We start from the raw sequence: 22,032 nt of genomic DNA on the forward strand, positions 1-22,032 counted from the left end.
TGACAGGTAGCTTTGACTTTATTCAGACCACAGGGACTCTAGGTGGCTGCCCTAAATCGTCTTCATAGTTTGCGTTTTCTGTTTATATGGTATCCGGTCACCATTAGCTTTTGTCTTCTGCTGCAGCTAATTTATCTTCCTCTTGAACCAGCAGGGAGCAGGGGAGGGGCTTTGGACAGGACTTGCCTGCGGACTGAGACACCTCCTTGACTTCAGGTCCACCGCAACCCGCCCTCCGGAGCTGGGCGGGATCCGCTCAGAGGGAAAGAGTCCCAAGCCAGTGCTGCCTGCCTGGGGGTGGGAGCGGGAGAAGGGGCAGGTTAACAGCCGACCCTGATCCACCTCTGGGGACCTGAAAAGGCCGAAAGGAGGCAGACTTGGGAGCGGGGTGTAGAGTGAAAAGTGAGGCGTGTCCCCCGAGCCTCGGGCGGCGGTGGGCCGAGGGGTGGGGCAGTTCGCTCCCCTGGGCCGCGAGCTCCCGCCGGCTCCCGCCCAAGGGGAGGAGAAGGAACCAGATGGGCGGGTTCAAGCGTTGGCGGCGGCGGCCGTTTCGGGGCCGCCGGCTCCTCCCCGCCAGTGCGCCCGTCTGCCGCTCGCTGCGCTGAGGCAGTGCGGCGGCGGGCGCGCCGAGGCTGCCGCCCTGCGCCCTCGCCGCGGCCATGCCCCGGCCCCGGTAACGCGCCTGCCGCAGCTCGCGCCCCGCAGCCGCGCCGCTCCGCGCCCGCCGCCGCCTCTTCAATGGGCAACCTGCTCGGCGGAGTCAGCTTCCGCGAGCCCACCACCGTGGAGGACTGCGACTCCACCTGGCAGACGGACTCGGAGCCCGAGCCCGAGCCCGAGGAGCCCGGGCCGGGCGGCGGCGGCGAGGGCCTGGGGCAGGAGCCCGAGCTGCCCGCGCAGCCCCCGGAGCGAGCCGGCGGGCGTTCCCGCGCCAGCCCCGCGCCGGACGAGGACGCCGAGGCGGCGCGCGCCGAGCAGGTACGCGGCCCCGCCGTGGCCTCGGGCTGGGCCGGGGCGGAGGACGTCGCCTGCGCGAGGAGCGGGCGCCCGGCTGCCTGCGCGCGGAGGGCAGGGGCGCGGGGCGGCTGTTCGCCCTTCGGGGCCAGACCCCTCCGCGCCACCCGCCGCCCTGCTGCCCCGCAGACTCCCCGGCCTGCGGTGGCGGTTAGCGCCGCGGTCTGATCGCTGCCAACATGGGGCCTGACCGCAGGCACGACGAGGAAGTCCCTTAAGGCTGAACCCAACTTGAACGGGTGTTTGCCTCCGCTGCGCAGCTGGACGAGGCAAAGGCGGGGTGGAAGGAACCTGTCTAAAAATAGAGGATTGTGGAAACCGGTCTAGAACGTGTTATTGGTAAAAATGACCCAGAATAAGGCGGGACTGCAGTTGATCAGTAAGCAAACATTCTCCCCCACAGGGGGGTCTAAAGCCTCTAAAATATTGTTGGAGGTCCCCCACCCGAAGTTAAAATGTCACAGTTTTTTTCCCCAAGTAAGGCCTTTCAGCCGAGTTCAGGCCACTCCTGAAAATCTTATTTCACCCAGAAAACTTGTTGATCTAACTGTGGCTAATCATTTTACCTAATTCAATTCGGGGGAGAGGTTAGTAAAAAGACAAATATCCCAAATAACCTTAGAAGGAACTAAGAATAATTCAGAAAACTTTAAAAAGGAGGAACTGTATAGCTCACTCTCTGAGGAAGTGTGCACTGTGGCGGCATTCAAGGTTTGTTGTTCTGCATTGGGCCCTTCTCTGCCAACTGTGGGAATAAACGAGAGTGAAAACAACGGAGCTGAAAGTCACAAGTGACCACAGGGTTCTTTTCTAGAGGAGAGGAATCACCTCCTAAGTATTAGAGCTAAGGCTGCCTCATACAGCTTGTTGATCATCTTATTTAGGTCAGAAGGAAACAAAGTATTAGTGCAAGCTCTATGCTATAGGAGTTATTTCAATTAGCTGCAGTTTGGAGGTGGGGTGGGAGTTGCTGTTTTTAATTCTCATTTTAGAGAAAACAGGCCTAGAGAGACGCTTGCTCAAGATCAAAGAGAGAGAATGATGCAAACCCCGGTATATCTGTCACCAATGTCGGAATCTTTAACCTGTTGGAATTATATTCTTCTGGCCTCGTGATCTGGTTTGCTGCTGGGTCATTTTGCATTGTGAACTCAAGTCCAGGAAAGTACTAGACCACTGTATTCTGTGGTCTAGTTTTTCCCCTTCCACTTGTCTCCCAATTAATTAACCTTCTAAAGAAGTTTCAGTTATCAAAACACACCAGGTCCATCTGTGTAAACCAATTTGATAATTAGTATTTTAATCAGTTCACTGCAACCCCAGTAAATGTAGACCACACCAGCCCTCTTTTTTTCCTTTTAATGATTAATTTTTCTTGTTGGTATCACCATCTAACTTCTACTCTTTTTATTTTGCTTTTTGACTATCAATCGTATATGTTCCCTACTCCACACAGTCAATTCACTTGCAAGTACTACTGGAGCTACCTTTAAAATTTATCTCAAACTGACTGCTTCTCGCTACCTCTGTTTGACAAGTGATGTTGCCATTAACTCAGATGGGGCAGTCTAGGGAGAAAGCAGCTTCAGAGGTTAAATAAAAAATTCTCTTGAGTTTGATACTCTATTGCATATCAAAGTTGAGTAGTTAGTTACACCTGCCAATGGAACCCCAGTCCAAAACTGGAGTCCTCGGTGTATAAGATTGGTGGTATTTACAGCCCCGGCTGGTGTGGCTCAGTGGAGTGAGTGCTAGCCTATGAACCAAAGGGTCTCCAGTTTGAATCCCAGTCAAGGTACATCCCTGGGTTGCTGGCCAGGTACCCAGTTGAGGGCACATGACAGGCAACCATACATTGATGTTTCTCTCCCACTCTTTCTCCCTCCCTTCCCTTCTATGAATAAATAAATAAATAAGTAAATAAATAAACAAATAAATAAGTAAATAAATAAAATTAAAACAGAAGATTGATGGTATTTAAAGTCATGGGAAGATACCAGGTCATCAAGGAGTGGTGAAGAATGATGTCTAAGCCTAGGGCTCTCCTTGGTTTAGAGTTGAGACTGAGCCCAAGACTGCTTCTGAGGCTTGGGCTGTTGAAATGATACCAAATAGTGAATCCTTTACTTACAGTGGAGCTGAAATTGATTTGTACCTAATTAAAGTTGGACTGTGAACTCAGATCATGGAATTCTAGTTCCTTTCCTGTCATTGAGCTCTGGGTCTCTTTGAACTTCTTTAAGCTTGGGTTACCTTGTTTCTAAGATGGAAACACTAATATCTGCCAGCGAGGTGTATTGAAGAATCAAATGAAATAATATATACGTAAGTGCTTTGTAAATGCAAAAGTGCTTTCTATACAAATGTAGGATGATGATTCATATGGTTGTAGCTCAGATTAAATAGATTCAGAAACTTGCTAGGCAGAGCTATTTTGAAATGTGTGGCAAGGAGCAGAATTTAAACTTTTCCTTGTTTATGTAACATGATAGAGTAGCGAATGTTGAACATCAGAGATGTGGTATTAAGGTATCTCTGTACTTGTAGTAATAGTGACAATTATACCACTTCAAAAATTGCTTATAGGATACCAGTCTCAATAGGAATAGGAGAGGGGATGATGAGGAAAGGCTCGTCCTTGTCGTCAGTCTCGTTGTCCTGTTGGGAGACACTGGGCACTTGTACTTGCGCAGCGTAGTGTTCTTTAGTGTACACATGGACTGTAAATCAGTTACATTGATCTACATCTCACACTTTAAAAATTACTTCATGGTGCTGGGTATTTTCTTCAGAACATAAGTAATATCAAAAACTACTACATATAAGTCGTTAACAATCTGAAGCTCATTCCGTTTGAGAGCTTTCATTTCTGTGTGTGCATATATTTTAAATTTGCTAGTTTATATTACATGGTATTATCAGTGAATCAACACTATTTTCATGCCTTTGTGTACTTATTATGGTGCTATGAAGGATGGAGTTTAGAAAGCTGTTTAGTTTGTTTTAAAAGCCTCTTTTTCTTACATAAATTACTTGATTCCCAAATGAAGATAATGTTGTAAAATTAATGATAATTTTCTATGTAGCATTGACTTATTATCTTACTTTTTTAGTGTCATGTACAGTATTCTCAAATAAGTTTTGCCATAGAAACACTTGTGTGACCTATTGTAAACTATATGTGTTAAATTTATGTTGAGTTCTATTTCTGATGGATATTTATCCCTAACATTTAGCCTCTGTAAGCTTTTGGTAAGTAATAAAGTTTGTTATTTAGTAAAACACCTTAGGACAAAAGTTACTGGGTTTAAATCAGGAAGGTGGAATGCCCACAAATGTTGTTAGTAAACAATATTAGAAGAACATTATAATATTTTTAGTGATCTGGACAGCTTGACACTCTTTAGGCTTTCTTACGGATGTTCATTGTTTTATGTTCTGGAAATTTCTCAGTGGAATTCTCTTGCTGCAACATGTGAATGGAACCTCACCTTTTGTTTTAGGCTGCTGATTCCACAGAAGCAACTGCCAAACCAAAGAGAAGTTTTTATGCTGCGAGGGATTTGTACAAATATCGACACCAGTACCCAGTAAGATATGGAATGCTTTTTTTCCTAAAAATGATTATAAAATATTTCTGTTCTGTTTTCTTATTCTGTGGCCAATGAATAGACATGCAAGAAGGGTCTTTGTGCTTTTTAAAACATGTCCATATGCTGGAGATTGATTTATTTTTTTCTTTAGCAGAACTTCAAAGATATCCGATATCAAAATGACTTGAGCAATCTTCGCTTTTATAAGAATAAAATTCCATTTAAGCCAGATGGTGAGTAATCTGCTACATTGGTAAGAAGCAAAGTCTAAAGAATAAGTACACTGAGTTATTCTTTGTTTATTACATGGTCAGTACATTCTCAACACATTTGTTTGTGGACTAGACTTACTTTGCTGTGCAATCTAATGTGTCCTCAAAGTCCGAGACCCGAGAATTGTTAGTATTCACTTGGCAAATTCTGGAGGAATAACTGTAGATTAGTGATACCTTCCTGCCACCTGGTTACAGTGGCTGTGGTCTGAAAAGTAGCGGGGGCCATTATTGTGAGTGGAAAGGAGAGGACATTTTTAAAATCTAAAACCATTTTTAGAAAATTAGAATATTAAGGATTTTAGAGATCACATTCAGCTTCCTCATTTAAAATATAAGGTCACAAGGTCTTACCTCTGGAATGACTGACTTGTTGTGTCACTTAATTGTGGAGTAGGGTCTAGGTTCCAGAGTTCAGTATTCTTTCCACAGTGCCATACCTGAAAATTATTTAGAACATAATTGAAAGGCAATGTTTATATTAGAATTAACTTTCCTGTAGACTTTCAGATTCCGGAGTCAGGGAGCTGTGGCAATCCTAGTTCAGTACCCAGTCTGGGAAGGGAGCTACTGCATATACAGTAGGTCTCCATTCAGCTTTGCCAAATAACTTGCCTCCTTCAAGACTTCACAGTTGCCCTCCTAGGTCTTTTTTAAACCTACTGTGAAAGGATCCGTATGTCAGTGAGGCACCATGCTGTGATTCACAGTGGGCTGCTGATTTTATCCAGGTCAAACCAGCAGAGCTGGCTTCTCTCCTTAGAGCCCTTATCTCTCTAAGGGGATGAAATAGCCCTGGGTCTCAGTGGAAATTGAGCCAAAACCATAGCAGTGTGAGTCAGGAACACGGGTCACGCATCACAGAACTTTCAAGTGGCAGGACCTTGCTTCCTTGGTGAACTAAGTGGAGGAAGGCTATCTAAAGGCTGGGTGGAGTGTTTGGGGGAGGAATTCTTTGTGCTGTGAACTGAGAAGCACACCATCTGGGAAGTAGGACTTAACGTTGCTGAAATGACTAGATCTACTTGTCTTTAACTAACTTTCTAGTGTCCCCAAAATCTGCTCTGATTTGGAAGGAAAACTCTGGGTTAAAATGCTCTGTTGTATTTACGAACTGTAGAAACATACTTATTTTTTATTAATTGAAATAATGTTAAATAACTATTAGTATTTTTTTGTAATTTGGGGTAAGAAAACTTTTTGAAGAAATGCAATGATAGATTGTTTATTTGACTCTGATTTGAATTTACTAAAATTTACCTAAAGGAACACCTTCAAATAGTAAAAACATTACACACAGAGATATGATAGTATTTAACGGAATTATTTTTATATTTCTAATAGTTGGTTTATATAGGAGGTAGTAAATTAAAGGAATAATTTTAAGAAATGCATTCATTTTTCTTGTAATCTTTATCACAAAATTTATTTGGAAATCTTGTAAGGTCAGAAATTTTAGCTAGGGTCACATAAAATATTATTCTAGTTTATTAAATATAAATGACCTCAACTCACACACTTTCCTCCCTAGTATGTGTACACACACACATATATGACAATAAGCATAATAAGTCTATAGTAATGTATTTTACTTATTAAATAAGACAGGGGGCAGTTGGAAGGGAAAACAGATAGGAAACTATGGAGGTAAATGGTTTAAACCTGCTGATAAAGCCAACAGGACGATTCAAAAACAACTTTTTACCAAACCTTTTCAGAGTGACCCTCTACTACAAACAGGTGATTTCTGGAGGAGACAAAAATAAGTTATATTTAGAGAAATATTAAATTATGCTTCTTTTCTACAAGAGTGACTAAATAGCCAAATAGACAATTAAAAAGACCTAGACAGATCGAAGTGAGATTTTGTTATAATAAGTTCTTCTAGGGCAGGGTGTCCAACCTGTGGCCCACAAGCTGCACGCAGCCCAGGATGGCTATGAATGCGGCCCAACACAGAACTGTAAATTTACTTGAAACATTATGAGGTCTTTTTTTGTAATTACATGTCACAACATCTTTAGTGTGTGGACCAAGACAATTCTTCTTACAGTGTGGCCTAGAGATGCCAAAAGGTTGGACACCCCTGTTAAGGGAATGAGAGAATGTGGTAAAGAGGGCTCACTTTTTGAAACCAGAAAGACCTGTGTCCTATTTCTACATTTCTTCTTTTATTAGTGTGTGACTTTGAACAAATCATACAATTTCCTCATTAGTAAAGTGGAGATAATAACACTGCTTTGGGAGAGGTCTGTGAAAATTAAGGTAGGTGATATATATGTACACACACATATGTATGTATATATACCATATATATATGTGTGTGTATACATCATATATTGAATATATTATGGGCCCAACATATAGGAGGTACTCAACACCTTTTTTTTTTTTATTACTCCTTTTCTTTCTCTCTTTTCCTTGCTTGTCTCCTCTTTCTCTTCCTCCCTCCTTTCTTTTTCCTTGGGATTCATTTCATTTTGATCCTATCTGGTATTTAAAGAACTACATGACTCTTTGGAATAGGGACTGTATTCTAAACTTTTTCTGTACAGGGCCAGATAGTAAATATTTTCAGCTTTGTGGGCCATGTGGTCTCTATTGCAGCTGCTAAACTCTGCTGTTCTAGTATAAATGCATAAGCGAATATTACTCATTTGTGCATGGCTGTGTTCCAGTAAAACTTTACTTATAAAACAGATGTCAAAGCATACTTTGCCAATCTCTATGTTATAGTAACATTGTTCAATAGAACTTTCTGCAATTTGGGGTGTCGCTTTAAAAATAAATTAGGCTTATTATGTAACTAAGTATATGGCACAGGGAATTCATCTTTTAAAAGCCTTATTCTTGACTTGCGGCCAAGATATAGGTGTAGGTAGATGTACTTTACCTCCTTGCACAACCTAAAGAAGGACAACAACAAATATAAAAATAAAAAACAACCATAACTGCCAGAAAATTGAACTGTATAGAAGTCTGACAAGCAAAGGGTTAAAGAAGAAACATTCATCCAGACTGGTAGGAGGGGCAGAGACAGGCAGAAACCTGGCAGAGAGAACTTGTGGCAAGGGAGTGGCTGAAGGACCTGGTTGGGCAAGGCGGCAGCTGGTGGATTGGAACCAGCAAGGTGGTGGCTGGGAGACCAGGTGGTCCCACATTTGCATGCGGATAAATGGGAAGAACAGCTGGGGAGTGGCACAGACCAGGCAACCCGGGGTTCCAGTGCAGGGAAATAAAGCCTCAGAACCTCTGGCGGTAAAAACCTATGGGGGTTGCAGTGGTGAGAGAAACTCCAAGCCTCACAGAAGAGTTTGTTGGAGAGGTCCACAGTGTCCTAGAATGTACACAAACCTACCCACCCAGGAGTCAGCACCAGAAGGATCCAATTTGCTTGTGGGAAGTGGGGGAAGTGACTGAAAGTCAGCTGGAAGCCAAGCAAGTGGCATTGATCCCTCTTAGACCCCTCCCCCACATACGGTGTCACAACACAGTAACCTGGGTTGCCCTGCCCTGGTGAATGCCTAAGGATCTGTCCCTTATGTTATAACAGCTGCTCCAAGACAAAAAATATATATGGCCCTAATGAAAAACAGACCAAAGCTTCAAAAATAAAACTAAACTATGAAGAGATAGCCAACCTATCAGATGCAGAGTTCAAAACACTGGTAATCAGGGTGCTTTCAGAAATGGTTGAGCATGGTTGAGAGTAGAGGAAAAAGTGAAGGTTATGCCAAGTGAGATAAAGAAAAATAGGGAAGCAACAGTGAAGGGAAGGAAACCTGATTCGGAGCAGAAGGATGGAAGAAACATCCAACCAGAACAGAATGAAGAAACAAGAATTCAAAAAACGAGGAGAGGCTTAGGAACCTCTGGGTCATAGGGGTGCCAGAAGGAGAAGAGGAAGAGCAAGAAATTGAAAACTTATTTGAAAAAATAATGAAAGGAAACTTCCTTAATCTGGCAAAGAAATAGACATACAAGTCCAGGAAGCTCAGAGAGTCCCAAAGAAGTTGGACCCACAGAGGGCAACGCCAAAACACATCACAATTACATGCCCAAGACTAAAGATAAAGAAAGAGAGAATCTTAAAAGCAGCAAGAGAAAAGGAGACAGTTACCTACAAATGAGTTGCCATAAGACTATCAGCTGATAATCTTTCTCAAAGGAAACCTTCCAAGCAAGAAGGGACTGGAAAGAAGTATTCCAAGTCATGAAAGGCAAGGACCTACATCCAAGTTTACTCTGTGCACCAAAGCTATTATTTACAATGAAAGGGCAGATAAAATGCTTTCCAGATAAGGTCAAGTTTAAGGAATTCGTCATCACCAAGCCATTATATGAAATGTTAAAGGGATTTACCTAAGAAAAAGAAGAAGATAAAAAATATGAACAGTAAAATGACAACAAACTCACAATTGTCAACAACTGAACAAAAAACCCCACAAAACCCCAAAATAAAAACAAACTATGCAGACAACTAGAACAGGAACAGAATCACAGAAATGGAGATCACATGGAGGGTTATCAGTGTGAAGGGGGGAGAGAATGGGGGTAAATGTACAGGAAATAAGCCTAGCTGGTAACCAAAGCAGACAGGGGGAGGTTAAGAATAGTATGGGAAATGGAGGAGCCAAAGAACTTCTATGTATGAGCCATGGAGATGAACTAAAGGGAGGGAATGCTTGTGGGAGGGGCGTATAGGGCAGAGGGGGAGAAATGAGAGTATTGTAATAACAATAAAATACATTAAAAAAAATAAAAGCCTTATCTTGAGTGGTATTACTAATATTTTAAAAGTTTAATATAAAGTTTAAGTGATAAAATGCCTTCAACAATATTTTAAATGTCTCATTCACTTTCTGAATATTTACTCTGTAGGCGTTTACATTGAAGAAGTTCTAAATAAGTGGAAAGGAGATTATGAAAAGCTGGAGCACAACCACACTTACATTCAATGGTCAGTTGCACATTACCTGTCTTGAACCATGTCCTGTTTAATGATTATGCTTGCCAGACTACATTAATAAGTATTATTTTTCTAAAAAATAGGCTTTTTCCCCTGCGAGAACAAGGCTTGAACTTTTATGCTAAAGAACTAACTACATATGAAATTGAGGTAATGCAAGCTCATTTTATTTTATATGAGATGGCCAAATAATATTGCTATTTTATTGGCCCGTTAAGTACTGAATCATTTCACCTGACTTTTTTTCTTTTCATTAGGAATTCAAAAAAACAAAAGAAGCAATTAGAAGATTTCTCCTGGCTTATAAAATGATGTTAGAATTTTTTGGAATAAAACTGATTGATAAAACTGGAAATGTTGCTCGGGCTGTTAACTGGCAGGAAAGGTTTCAGCATCTGAATGAGTAAGTAAAGCCCTCGCGGTCCATCAGGCCAGCATGTTCCTTTCCCAGGGTTGGGATTCTCTGCAGAACACAAGCACAACTAGCAGATGGAGCCAGGGATTTGAATTCAGAAGCTAGTCTGAAATGCGTCTTATTCTCTGCTCTATATTCTAAAACAAAACTGAACAACAAAAAAGAACGAAATTATAAGTAGGAATCTGGATGCTCAGCTTCAAGCTGTTTCTTCCTGTAAGCTGTCCGCTGCCCACAGTCAGCATGGCCTCTTTCCCTGTTTGCACTGTGTGTCTTGGCATTTATCGTTACTGTCTGGGTATGGTTTGCTGAATCCCATCTACTAGGTTGTCAGCTTGTTGTGGCATAGTCTGCTCCTCAAGCATGGTGCCTTAGAGTACATCCATGAACTAAGCCTATGACATAGAAATCGTTTTGTAAGGTTGAGATGCTCTCATACATTTTACTTAAAAAAGAGGGAAAATTAGAGCCTATGCTATTTAGGTCAAAAACAAAGGCCATTTTTGGTTAATAAATCTCAAAAGCTATGAAGGAAATTGTAATAGTTTATTTGGATTTGCTTTGCATTCTTCTTTTGCTGAGATATTTATAACTTTCGTTAATATTGTATCTAAAGTTTATTTTTCTTGCTTTTTTTTACATTCAAGCTGGCTCTTTTCCTTTTAATTATAGGGTGACTTGTGAGACAAGTTGGACTATAAAACCAACAGCTTTAAAGCATTTTTTTTAGCACATGTTAATTAGCTGAACTGGGCAGGAACTAAAAGAAAAAAATTTTAAATTACCTAAGAAATTTTTACTTGTCCAAAACAAATCAAAATTTTGTGCATCAATTAACTAAAATGTTTGTGTGTACCTAGAACTTTCATCTTGCTTTAGTAAAATAAGTATTAATGTTTAAACCTTTCTTTACGTTATTAGTTATAGTCAACACTATTAAAATGGTGGCTTATATTAAAATTGATGATGTGGGCACAAAGCTTAATGGTCCTGATTAGAAGACCCATTAACTCATAAATCAAGTTAAATTTGAATTAGATGGGCCACTTAAAGCAGAAGTATGTAAGCCCCTGCCTAAGCCATGCAGGTAGCTCGCTTGGGACAAAGTTTCTAAGCAGCTATGCCATACTGTCAAAGAAAGCTGAATGCAAGTGGCCTGTTGACCTGCAGGATGGCAGAAGTAAATCTTTGGAGAGGATCTGATAGTACCTCATCTTTCTTGTACTCATGTTTATCGTTTTAGAGAATCTCTGTCTCCAACTTGTTTTTGGTTGGAATAGCAATCTTGTTTAGCAGATGTTTGTTGAATGAATAAATGATGAACAACATAATGTTTGTCAGCTTCAGTCGTCCTTGGGGTTATATTGTCAGATCCTTTCATTGATAGCTGCAGACGGCCCTGATGAAGGTTTTAGTTAAACGATCTCCTGGGCTGAGTCGGGGAGAGCAGCCTGAACTAGCTAGCTGTCTTGTCTCACTTCCCTGCCTCATCCAGCTCCTTGACCTCCTACCACCCGTCATCTCTCTGTTTCCTTTCCCTGCTTATTGCATAGAGCTTTTCCAGCTGTGAACTGCCATGAAATCTTCCAGAAAACAACTATCCTTTGAGGTTTAGTTACCAAAAAATTATATTGACTAGATTTGAACAAATTATAGGGGATTATAGGAAGACTTCTCTTCCATTTTTTTCTTCAGTTGGGTTCTTTTCTGATTTATCCTTAAATGTCATAACTTATTTGTGTTTTAATCTATATGCTATCTGGAGCTTATTAGAGTAGGTAGGGAACTTTATTTATATATAATAGCCCGGCAGACAAAAAGTACTGAATGAAATAATGTTCAGTGAAAAAGTGACCATGACTAAAAGAAGTGATACACTTTCAAACATGATGCTGCCAATCACTAATATGTATTTCCAATTTTGTCTGTGATCACCCTAGGTGACTGAGCCATATTTTAGACCGGAGGTGTCCAACTCATTTTCACTGGGGGCCACATCAGGGTCCCAGTTGCCTTCAAAGGGTCAAATGTAATTTCAGCTTCTTAACAGTTAAGGAGTAGTTACATTTATACTGTCCTAAAATTACATTCTGGTTGTCTCCTGGTTCTTGCCTTTTGTGTGTTCTCTCTTCACCTACTTGGTCTTCCTGACAGTGAGAGCCCTTGCCTCTGTCTGAAGTCCAGCATCTCTTGCTTATCTGGGGCATAACCCCTAAGACTGCTCATAGTATTCGGAGGGTTTTAGCTACTCTTCTTCCATTTTGTCTTTGTTTGTGACATTTATTTCAAGTCATATGAAACACCCAGTTTATTTCTTATATAATTTTGTTCCATAATACTGATCTTTATTCTCTTTAACCCAAGTTTTTGTCCTTTTCTACTATTATATAAATATTTTTAATTGGAAAATGTGTAGATATAGATAAATGTGTACAAAAAATGTTATTTTGGCCATTTGGCTATTTTGGATTGGAGAGGTGAAATTAAGCTGATTGCAAATATAGTACATTTTGTTACGCCATGTAACTCATCATTAATATTTAAAAAAACATTCTTTTACTTTTCCTTGCTTCTCTTTATTGTAGATTTATGAGGCTGATGATGCCCAAGAGTTTTACCACTAACTTCTTAGAGTATACAGAATCTAACAACTAAACCTAACAACTAAGTTAATTCTGCCCTTAATGGCACATTGTCTTAACTTCAACAGAATTTGTATTGTCTCAAAATACCCTTACTTCCTAACGATAATAAAGTTCAGATTCATAAGGCTGAGATATAATCTGTGCTATGTTTCATCCTTTGCCTTCAGAGAGTTGAATATGAAGATAATGATACTTTTTGATACTATTTGATAAATATCCTGACAGGTGGTGATGATAAACACTGTTGGACTTCTCTGTTCTAGTGTTTGCTTAGCTTAAATCCTTTAAGGTATTTGTTTTTTCCAGACTCTTTTATTAAAATGTGAGATCCTAGAACTACTTCCTTGTTTCCCTCAGCTAATTCATTAACATCCTTCTCCATTGTTCCCAAATAATTTGCTACTTAGTTCTAAGTGAAATTCTTGAAGCACTTTTGGAAGCCAGTACAGGTATATGCAATGCTTGTATAGAGTATAGTGTCTGAGGTATAAAACAGGTGTTAGGAAGTTAGAAATGACCAGTGTTTATGGCTGTGTTGCGATATTGGAGAAACAAATAACCTGGGCTGTTATTGACAACACATGGCTGCCAGACGGACCTGAAGGTCCTTTAGGATGCAGCCAGGCATGTGTAACGAGGCAGCTAACTATTGGGCTGAGTGAAGTGGGGGAAGTAGATTGTGCCTTGTGACAGGATGGGATTGCGAAGCATTCACCTCGATGGTCTTACTACTGGGACAGAGGAGAAAGATCATAGTGCAATCTGGGGCAAAAGGCATCTTTGGAATCAGCATCATTGGAAGGAAAATCTAAAATTCTCTGATAGGGAAAGAGGAACGGAGACGCCAGGGATGGAAAAGGATTAAGTTATTAAGTTGGAATAGGTACAAACGTGGTGGCTCTTAATACCACATTTTAAAATAATTAACATTAATGTTAAATACTATCTGTTATTTATTGAGGTCTGCGTGACCTGCGTATTTGATTCTTACAACAGTTCATTGTAAGTTCAGCAAATGAGGATACAGCCTCAGTGAGCCATTGTCATGTCACATAGCTGTGTGTGGCAGAGCCAGGTGGAAACGCAGGTCTGACTCCGAGGCCCGGCCCTCACTGTTAAACTACACTCTGCCAAGGCAGTCAGTGTTGCATCTTTTGTCAGAATTGTTCTAGTAAGAGTGTTTTTTCCTGCTTTCCTTAGGCGTTGACTAATAGGGTAGATTTTGCTGACCAGCTGATAGTACAGATCATACCATTCAGTTAATAGCTAACATCGTGTTTGGATTTTATATTGGTTATCCGTGCAAGGTACAGTACAGTGCTGTTGTTGCAAATAAATACTCTAGTAGATCACTAATCCTCAGTATATTTAAGAAACACACAGTAATTCAACAGCAATGGGAATAAATTTTAATCTAAATATTTTTCAAATATGAAGACCTTAAGAAACAAGGAAATGTATATTATATGTTTGAGTTGCATATGAATTAATATTACATTGAAGTATGAGGGTTTAATACCTTGTAATTTATTTTTCTTAATGGTGTTTCCAATATGACTTTCAGTGAAGTCATTACAAGGCTTATTTCCATGGCTTAAAGTTCCACACAAAATATTTTCTGAGCAGCTTTTATTCCCCTGCTTTCCTGCACCTGGTTCCCCGCCCCCTCATTTTATTCAATCCTCTCTTCTAGGTCCCAGCACAACTACTTAAGAATCACCCGTATTCTTAAAAGCCTTGGTGAGCTTGGATATGAAAGTTTTAAATCTCCTCTTGTAAAATTTATTCTTCATGAAGCTCTCGTGGAAAATACTATTCCCAATATTAAGCAGAGCGCTCTGGAGTATTTTGTTTATACAATTAGAGACAGAAGGGAAAGGAGGAAGCTCCTGCGGTTCGCCCAGAAACATTACACGCCTTCAGAGAACTTTATCTGGGGGCCACCTAGGAAAGAAGAGTCAGAAGGAAGCAAAGCCCAGAAAATGCCCTCCCCTCCCACCTCCAGTCAGACTTCTATGCACAAAAAACCTAAGGACTCCAAAAATTCCTCCTCAGCTGCTCACGTAACTAGCAAAGCAGCTGAAGAAAAGAAAGTGGCACCCAGGGAGCCCGGAGAGGAGACAGACGGGCCCAGCGCCGGGCCCAGCGCCGGGCCCAGCGCCGAGCCCAGCGCCGAGCCCAGCAGCGAGACTGCCGGGCCAAGGAGCGCCGAGAAGGACGGCAACGCCGAGCACTCAGATTCTCTACCAGAAAAAACAACGAGTGATCCCACCGAGGAAAAGCAGAGTGCACCGCCTCCTGAAGAAGGCGAAGAAGGTGAAAATCATAACAAAGACTGTGAGAACCCTGGAAGTCCAGGCTCTCAGGATGATGCGCTGTCACAGGGAATTATCGGAACCCCACCAAGCAGGGTAGGTTAGGCAGGAGAAAGTTGCGGGGCAGCCTTTCCTAGAGAACACGGGTCATGTTTCAATTCACATTGTAGCCATCTGCTTGTGATTTATGTTGTGAGCATTTCGTTGTGGTTTTCTTTAAGTTTTGGATGGCAATAAGTTTAATAAGATGCTTTAAGATAAAACGTGATCTGTAACACTTTTAGGATGTGAGTTTACAAATTCTGTACACAATAATTATTTTATAATTATTTTTATGTATCTGGAAATAGTCACGGAGTATTGGTAATATCAAATAAATTCTATCGAGAGATTATAGTCTACCTGACGGAAACCAACAGGATAATTTCACTATGTTGCCACACCTTTGACCGATTTATGGGTTAATTATTTTTAAGCTGGAAGAATCTGGTCTTCTCAGATGTAATCAGAAAGTAATTTGGATTTTTTTTATTATTACGACAGCTCAACATGTTTATTTTGACATCCCGATAGATGAAATGGATATCTTGGGGAAGCTGTGATCCCTCCGGCCCATTTGTCAGTCTTTCGGCCTTTCCCCGCCCCCTCTGCACTCCCCCTCCTGAACCTGCATTCCTCCTGTGCATTCGGGGGCACTCCTGTGTTAACATTGAAGTGGAACAGAGGGGAACTTTCCACTGTGTGATTTCAAGAATTTGCTTTGCTTGAAACAATAAAGTTGTTTTCTGTATTAAGTGCTTAAATTTTTTTTTTGATGCAAAAGTCCAAGAAAAAATTTTGCCTTCTGTGGTGGTTCTATATAAATTTGGTACGTGTTTCTGAATGCAAATGACTAAAGAATTAAAAAAATAAGAAAGGAAATAATTTATTTTTATTTTAAAAAATATTTTATTTATTTATTTTTAGAGAGGGGGAAGGGAAGGAGAAAGTGGGAGAGAAACATCAGTGTGTGGTTGCCTCTCATGTGTCCCCTACTGGGGACCTGGTCTGCAACCCAGGCATGTGCCCTGGTTGGGAATTGAACTGGCGACCCATTGCTTCACAGGCCTGTGTTCAATCCACTGAGCTACAGAAGCCAGGGCAGAAAATTATTTATTTTTAAAAGGCATACTTCTTGCACTGGCAACAAGGCAGTGGTCCCTAAAACCTGGAACATCTCAGTGTTATGTGGATCTTTTTTCAAGGGACTACAATTTGTTGCATCTCTAAACTGGCAAACCTTAAGATAGAGAACAGATTTGAAATTCCATGTACTTGGTTTTAATAAGCACTTAATGTGTTAATATTGGTCACGAGCAAATAATTTCATTCTTGTAATGTGTTAACTAATTATTATTATACATCAGGAAAAATCAGAAACACTGTGGTGAGAACTTCAAAGCATGCATACAAATAAAGCAATGAGTAGGAAAGACTTTTTCATTTTATTTTATTTAGAAAAAAATTGGCTTTTGTGTGCCTCTTAGGATTTTGAGAAAAGTACTATTTCCCCCCCAGGGAATGTTAACTGTCCTATTTACTCATCACATCATGTATCATCTTCTGTTAAATTTATTGGTCAGAGGATTTTAAGCACAGTATTTCTGGAAAATAAACACACCCATAATATGCCTTTAGAAACACGATTTTATTGCTTTGAAGTTTACAGGAACATCACAGTTGCTCAGACTTGACTTTGTTTATATAAATGTTAGTAACGCTCATGTTGTGTATCATATTATAATAAATATAGAATATTTGTCATTTTTGGTTCCCAAAATATACCAGTTTTTGCTTTCTACTGTTTTGTGAAGCGATCATTAGGATTTGGGGAAGCAGTTCTGCCTTTGTGTTTCAATTTCTTTTTTAAAAATGGGTTCTAATGTGGTGTTTACTGTAACACTGTCCCCACAGAGTTCAGTAAACAGCTTTGTAGGGTTAGGGGTGAGAACAGGGTGTCACATTTGGCTGACTTTTAGAAATATGATTAATTTAATTCAAAACATCTCACCAATTTTGTGCACATGATAAAGTGTTCAAACTGTTTTTTAAGTGCATAATGTTAAAAACTTGTGACCACATATTAAGATAGTAAACAGTGGGCAGATATTAAAATAAGTGGCTATCATCTGAATTACTTAGAAACTGTGGTATATCAGAACCCTTAGACATAAAACATTTTAGTCAACAATTTAACTTTGAGAATATTCGTAATTAGGGGTGTGATTGGATCATGCCATTTAATTTGAGGACACTTTGTCTCAAGGGAAAAACTGCCAGGCCTCTATCTGAAACTGGCCTTTCCCTACCATGTTTTTTTGTGAATGAGTATTCATGCATCCGTGTGATGCCTGCATTTAACCTGGAAGTGACTTATGAGAGGATTATTCAGTGGAGAGCAAGTGGCTGTTTTTTCTTTTGCAGATAAAACCTATGAGTGTCTAGAATTTTTTCTATTAAGAGTACTTTGTATATTTAATAGTTTTTAGAATAAGATCTATAGATATGTATTTATGTGTGTCTGAGATATGAAAACAACCCTCTCAGTTTGACTCTGCTATTTGGTATCTTCAACCACTACCAAATGCTTACAGAAATTTACCGAGAAGCTGTTATAAAAATGCAGTGAAGCATGGCTAGAAACATTCCTGAGTCTTTGCAAATATATAGACTTCTTATTATACCATATACTGTGAGGATACTATATATTGGCTGTGGATAAAATACTAACCTGTACTTCATGGCAAATTGACATTGTATCACTTGGTTAGTCTAGTGCATTTCTAATATTTTGTGCTTTCATATCTCTAAGGAGATGATATGTGTGACAATATTTTGAAATATTATAAAGTGATATATAATTATAAGATGTGTCAGTACAGTCAAGGTTTATAACATTAAGGGTATTGTATCATTATATGTGTTCATGCTTGATCTCATATGAAATTCAAAAGAATCATGGTAGAAGTGAAAATGTCTCCTCTTTATCTAAATCAGGTTTGGTCCTCAGTTCAAAAACTTTGTATAATTTTATTTTAAGTTTAGTTTTTGAAGACTACTTCTTATCAGCTGCAAGGAGAAAAATAAAACGTATAACTCAGGAGTTACTGGCAAGTTCTAAGACATGCTGGAATCATTTCAAATGTAGGTGCACTTGCAGACAATGATGGCTGGGATTAATGTGTCTGATCTAGAAAGTTAGGAGTGTACGTCTGTGGGGTTCTTCCCACTTGGAATTCTGTGGTGTTTATTACGTGAACGGGTTTGTGTGGGTAATGTCTAGGGTGACAGTACTGCCCTGCCTCCTTCCCTGTTCTAGTTTGCAGCCCACCCAGCAGATTGCGTTCAGGGACAGGCTGTGTTTTTAGAAACCCCTTATTACTGAAGTTAACACAGTTATACATGTGAATGCCTGGAGATGGCCAGATGTGCCTTAACTAATGTAAATGGTTTTCATTCACAAGTTTTACGTTTTTATTCCATTGTAAAATCTTGCCACAAGGAACTTTCCAAACCATGAATATCAGTTATTTTCATGAAATTTACTTTGGTGCTTTTTTATTTTGGAGAAATTTCCATTTGTAACAGTAGCATCAGTTCATAAGGATGTGTCCTCGCTACATTGTTCAACAATATATTTGACAAAAGTGTTTATAGTAAAATGAGTAACTATGTTGTTACATTTACTTATGCTTTTGCTTAATTTTGCTACATGCTATAATTTTCATTTAACATATTTCTCAGTTACTACAAGTAATTTCTGGGCTTCCTGTTCTCTTAGATGCAGGTAGATGCAGAAAATGGGATTTAGTAGAGAGATTATGTAAAATTTGACGCCAGTAGGTAATTAGAGAAACCTGAAATTTATTTTTTAAAACTTTTATGCCATAGTCTTATGAGAAACGTTTACAAAGCACTGTTCTTGCTTTTTTCCTCCATGAGAATGTTTTTTGTCATTACCTTTTTTCCTGATCTGTTGAGAAGCTAATTTTTTTTAGTTATTTGCAGAAAATATGGAAGTAACTTCTTAATGAGTTTGTTCTCTTGAATTGACGCTTCCACGTGGGGGATACAATGAAGTACTTTGTTTTAGAACCCAGACTATGCATGGAAGTATAGTTCATGGAGGGAGAGGCGTCTGAGAACCAGGTGCGTGGGCATCTTGGGGAAGTGGAGCCAACCAACACGAGGCGGCCGCCTCTCCAATGGCTTGGTGGGTCCTCAGAGCCAGCTCTGGATAAGGAGGGCGTCAGGGCCTATGATCGCTCAATGCTGAGGGAGGTGGGCCACTGTGGACTCCTTATGTAATGAGTCTATTATGATGAGCATCAATTTTAATAAAATATCTGTTGTAATTTATTTGGTACCATTTTGTAGTTTAGGAAATTGTGAGCAAATGGACAGGTGTTCTATAAATTATAGCTGTATCTTTTCTCTCTCTCCTGGGAAATATATTAAAAATGTCAACTCCACCTACACTTCCCCCAGTTTTTCAATTAGAAATTTTGGGGCAGTTCTTTCATAGGTATATATAAAAATGTCTGCATAAAGTGATTCAGTGTACTTTAAAAATCAAGTAAAAGGGAAAAGGCATCAGTGCTCACTCGTTATGCTAAAAGATCTTTTTTTAAAAAAAAAATCAGAAACCTTCCTTATCAAAATATTTTTATTTTTAAATTATAATGTAGTTTGTGGAACAGTTTACATTACTAGAGTGATTAATAAGCTTTGGTCCCAAGAAGCATTCAAGTTCTGCACTCCTTGGTCGGTGTGCATTTTTCTTCAATGCCGAAAGATTTCTTTTCATGTGAAGAAAAGAAAAACAAACTGAAACAAAAGATTAGAGACAGTAACAAGAAACTCGTGACAAAAATGTATAACCAATTATAGGTTAGTGCAAGTGCCAGCACTGAGGAAGCTGATGAGGAATATTCCACAAAAGCTTCACGGTGGGGCCGGCTCTCAGTGTCAGCTATTTGTGCTGAGGCCACGATGCACTGGCTTCGGAAAACGAATCCCATTAACACTCTCCTGTGAACCGTGAATTCCGCCTACGCCACCGTAGGCTGATAGAATGAATCACATGATCAGATACCAAGTTTAATTCCTTTGCTGGTGTGTATGGATAGTTTCTGGTTTTACAACAAAAAATTAAATTGAGGGACTGGCTGCAGATAAGAGAGGATTTAGTGATAAGTTGTTGATTGATGAAGTAATTCTCTTGTACCATCAAGAGTTGACAGCATTCTCAGAGCGTGGCATCACAATGACAAAAAACAAACGAGAGCAAAGCGTTAGGTCCTCCGACAAACATTTTTCTTTTCCCTTTTTATGAAAAGGGCATTTACTTGTTCCCAAAGTAAGATACTGGCTCTTCTTCAGTGTTACCTAAGAAGGTAGATGGCAAATTGGGCCTACTCACTATTTTAATCTGAGAACTGTTGCGTCCTTTGCATTTTAAGAATTTCAGGAAAATGGGAATGATTCTTAAAAAGATGTGGTCTTTACTTCCCACATAACCTCTGCGCACCCAGCGGCTGCTGGGCCTCCCCGTTGTCTGTAGGCTGGCGCAGTGTGAACCACAGAATGCTGTGCGCATGTCTCTCTACGAGTACCGCGCGTGTGGTAGGAGATGTAGCAGGTTTCTGGGTCTGTTTGGTACGGAACACTTCTTTTATAATTCCGGGACTGTACGGCAGTGTCGTGCTAAAATGTATACAGAGCAATAGCTTTTGTTGTTTCCTGCTGTGTTTTAAAATATTGTGTCTGAACTAACACATTTTAGAGTTCCTTTAGAGTCATTATTTTAATAACTATTGCCAAATATAAATCCTGTAATAAAAGCAACCTCATCTTAGTTAACATTTTAGCATTATGTTAGAGTATGTTGTGTTGATTTTGCATGATTAAATATTTTTCAAGATCTGGAAATGACTTGCTGTTTCTCTATGATTAGACATTTTTTATGATTATTATATAAGATCAACATTACTTCCTTTTACCCTGTAAAATAAATACTTTATTTTAAAGGGTGAAATCTCATTTAACATAGAGTCATTTTTTGTTATAAAATTTTTGAGGGCAGGTCACGTGTAAGTACTTGCATGTTTTTTGTTTTCTCTTTTTTTGTTGTTTTCTAATGCAAAATATTAAAAGTATATTTAATAGAGATGAATGAAGATGCATAAGTAATGGAGATGGAAGTTTTTTAAAAAACTTAATAGGGCTAGTCTTTTTAAAAGGTAAATTGTTTTATTCTTGCTTATTCTATTACAGTTGTCCCAGTTTCCCCCCTTTGCCCTTCCTTGCCCAGCTCACCCCCACTCCCACAGCCCATCCCCACCCCGTTGTCCATGTCCATGGGTCACTCATACATGCTCTTTGATCAGTTCCTTCTTCTTTCCACCATCCCTTTCATCCCCCCTTTCTTCTGGCAGCTGTCAGTCACTTCCATGTTTCTATGTCTCCGGTTCTGTTTTCTCGTTAGTTTATTTTGTACATTAGTTTCTTCTATTAAGTGAGATCATATGGTATTTGTCTTTCACCAAATGGCTTATTTCACTCAGCATAATGCTCTCTAGTTCCATACATGCCTGTCGCAAAGGGCAGGAGCTCCTTCTTTCTTTCTGCTGCATAGAATTCCATTGTGTAAATGTACCATAGTTTTTGATCCATTCATTTACTGGTGGGCACTTAGGCTGTTTCCAGCACTTGACTACTATATATAGTGCTGCTATGAACATTAGGGTGCATAGATTCTTTTGAATTGG

The 22,032-nt window shown here is 39.8% G+C and overlaps 1 protein-coding gene across 3 annotated transcripts; it reads left to right on the plus strand.

The window, feature by feature from the left end:
* Positions 1-647: 647 nt before the first annotated feature.
* Positions 648-16,013, plus strand: OGFRL1 (opioid growth factor receptor like 1). 3 transcript variants are annotated; one of them, XM_053664003.1, is made up of 8 exons: positions 648-978; positions 4,518-4,604; positions 4,759-4,840; positions 9,761-9,839; positions 9,932-9,998; positions 10,106-10,251; positions 14,602-15,319; positions 15,767-16,013. In XM_053664003.1, the coding sequence occupies exons 1-8, from the start codon at positions 739-741 to the stop codon at positions 15,794-15,796; spliced, it is 1,449 nt and encodes a 482-aa protein (XP_053519978.1). In that variant the 5' UTR covers positions 648-738; the 3' UTR covers positions 15,797-16,013. The 3 variants fall into 3 exon arrangements, with proteins under 3 accessions (XP_053519978.1, XP_053519979.1, XP_053519980.1); XM_053664004.1 differs by having other exon boundaries at positions 4,762-4,840; XM_053664005.1 differs by having other exon boundaries at positions 14,602-16,013.
* Positions 16,014-22,032: the final 6,019 nt, after the last annotated feature.

This window comes from Artibeus jamaicensis, unplaced genomic scaffold, assembly GCF_021234435.1.
Source record: "Artibeus jamaicensis isolate MK-2021 breed Jamaican fruit bat unplaced genomic scaffold, CSHL_Jam_final contig_1127, whole genome shotgun sequence".
In the NCBI taxonomy this organism is placed as follows: Eukaryota; Metazoa; Chordata; class Mammalia; order Chiroptera; family Phyllostomidae; genus Artibeus; species Artibeus jamaicensis.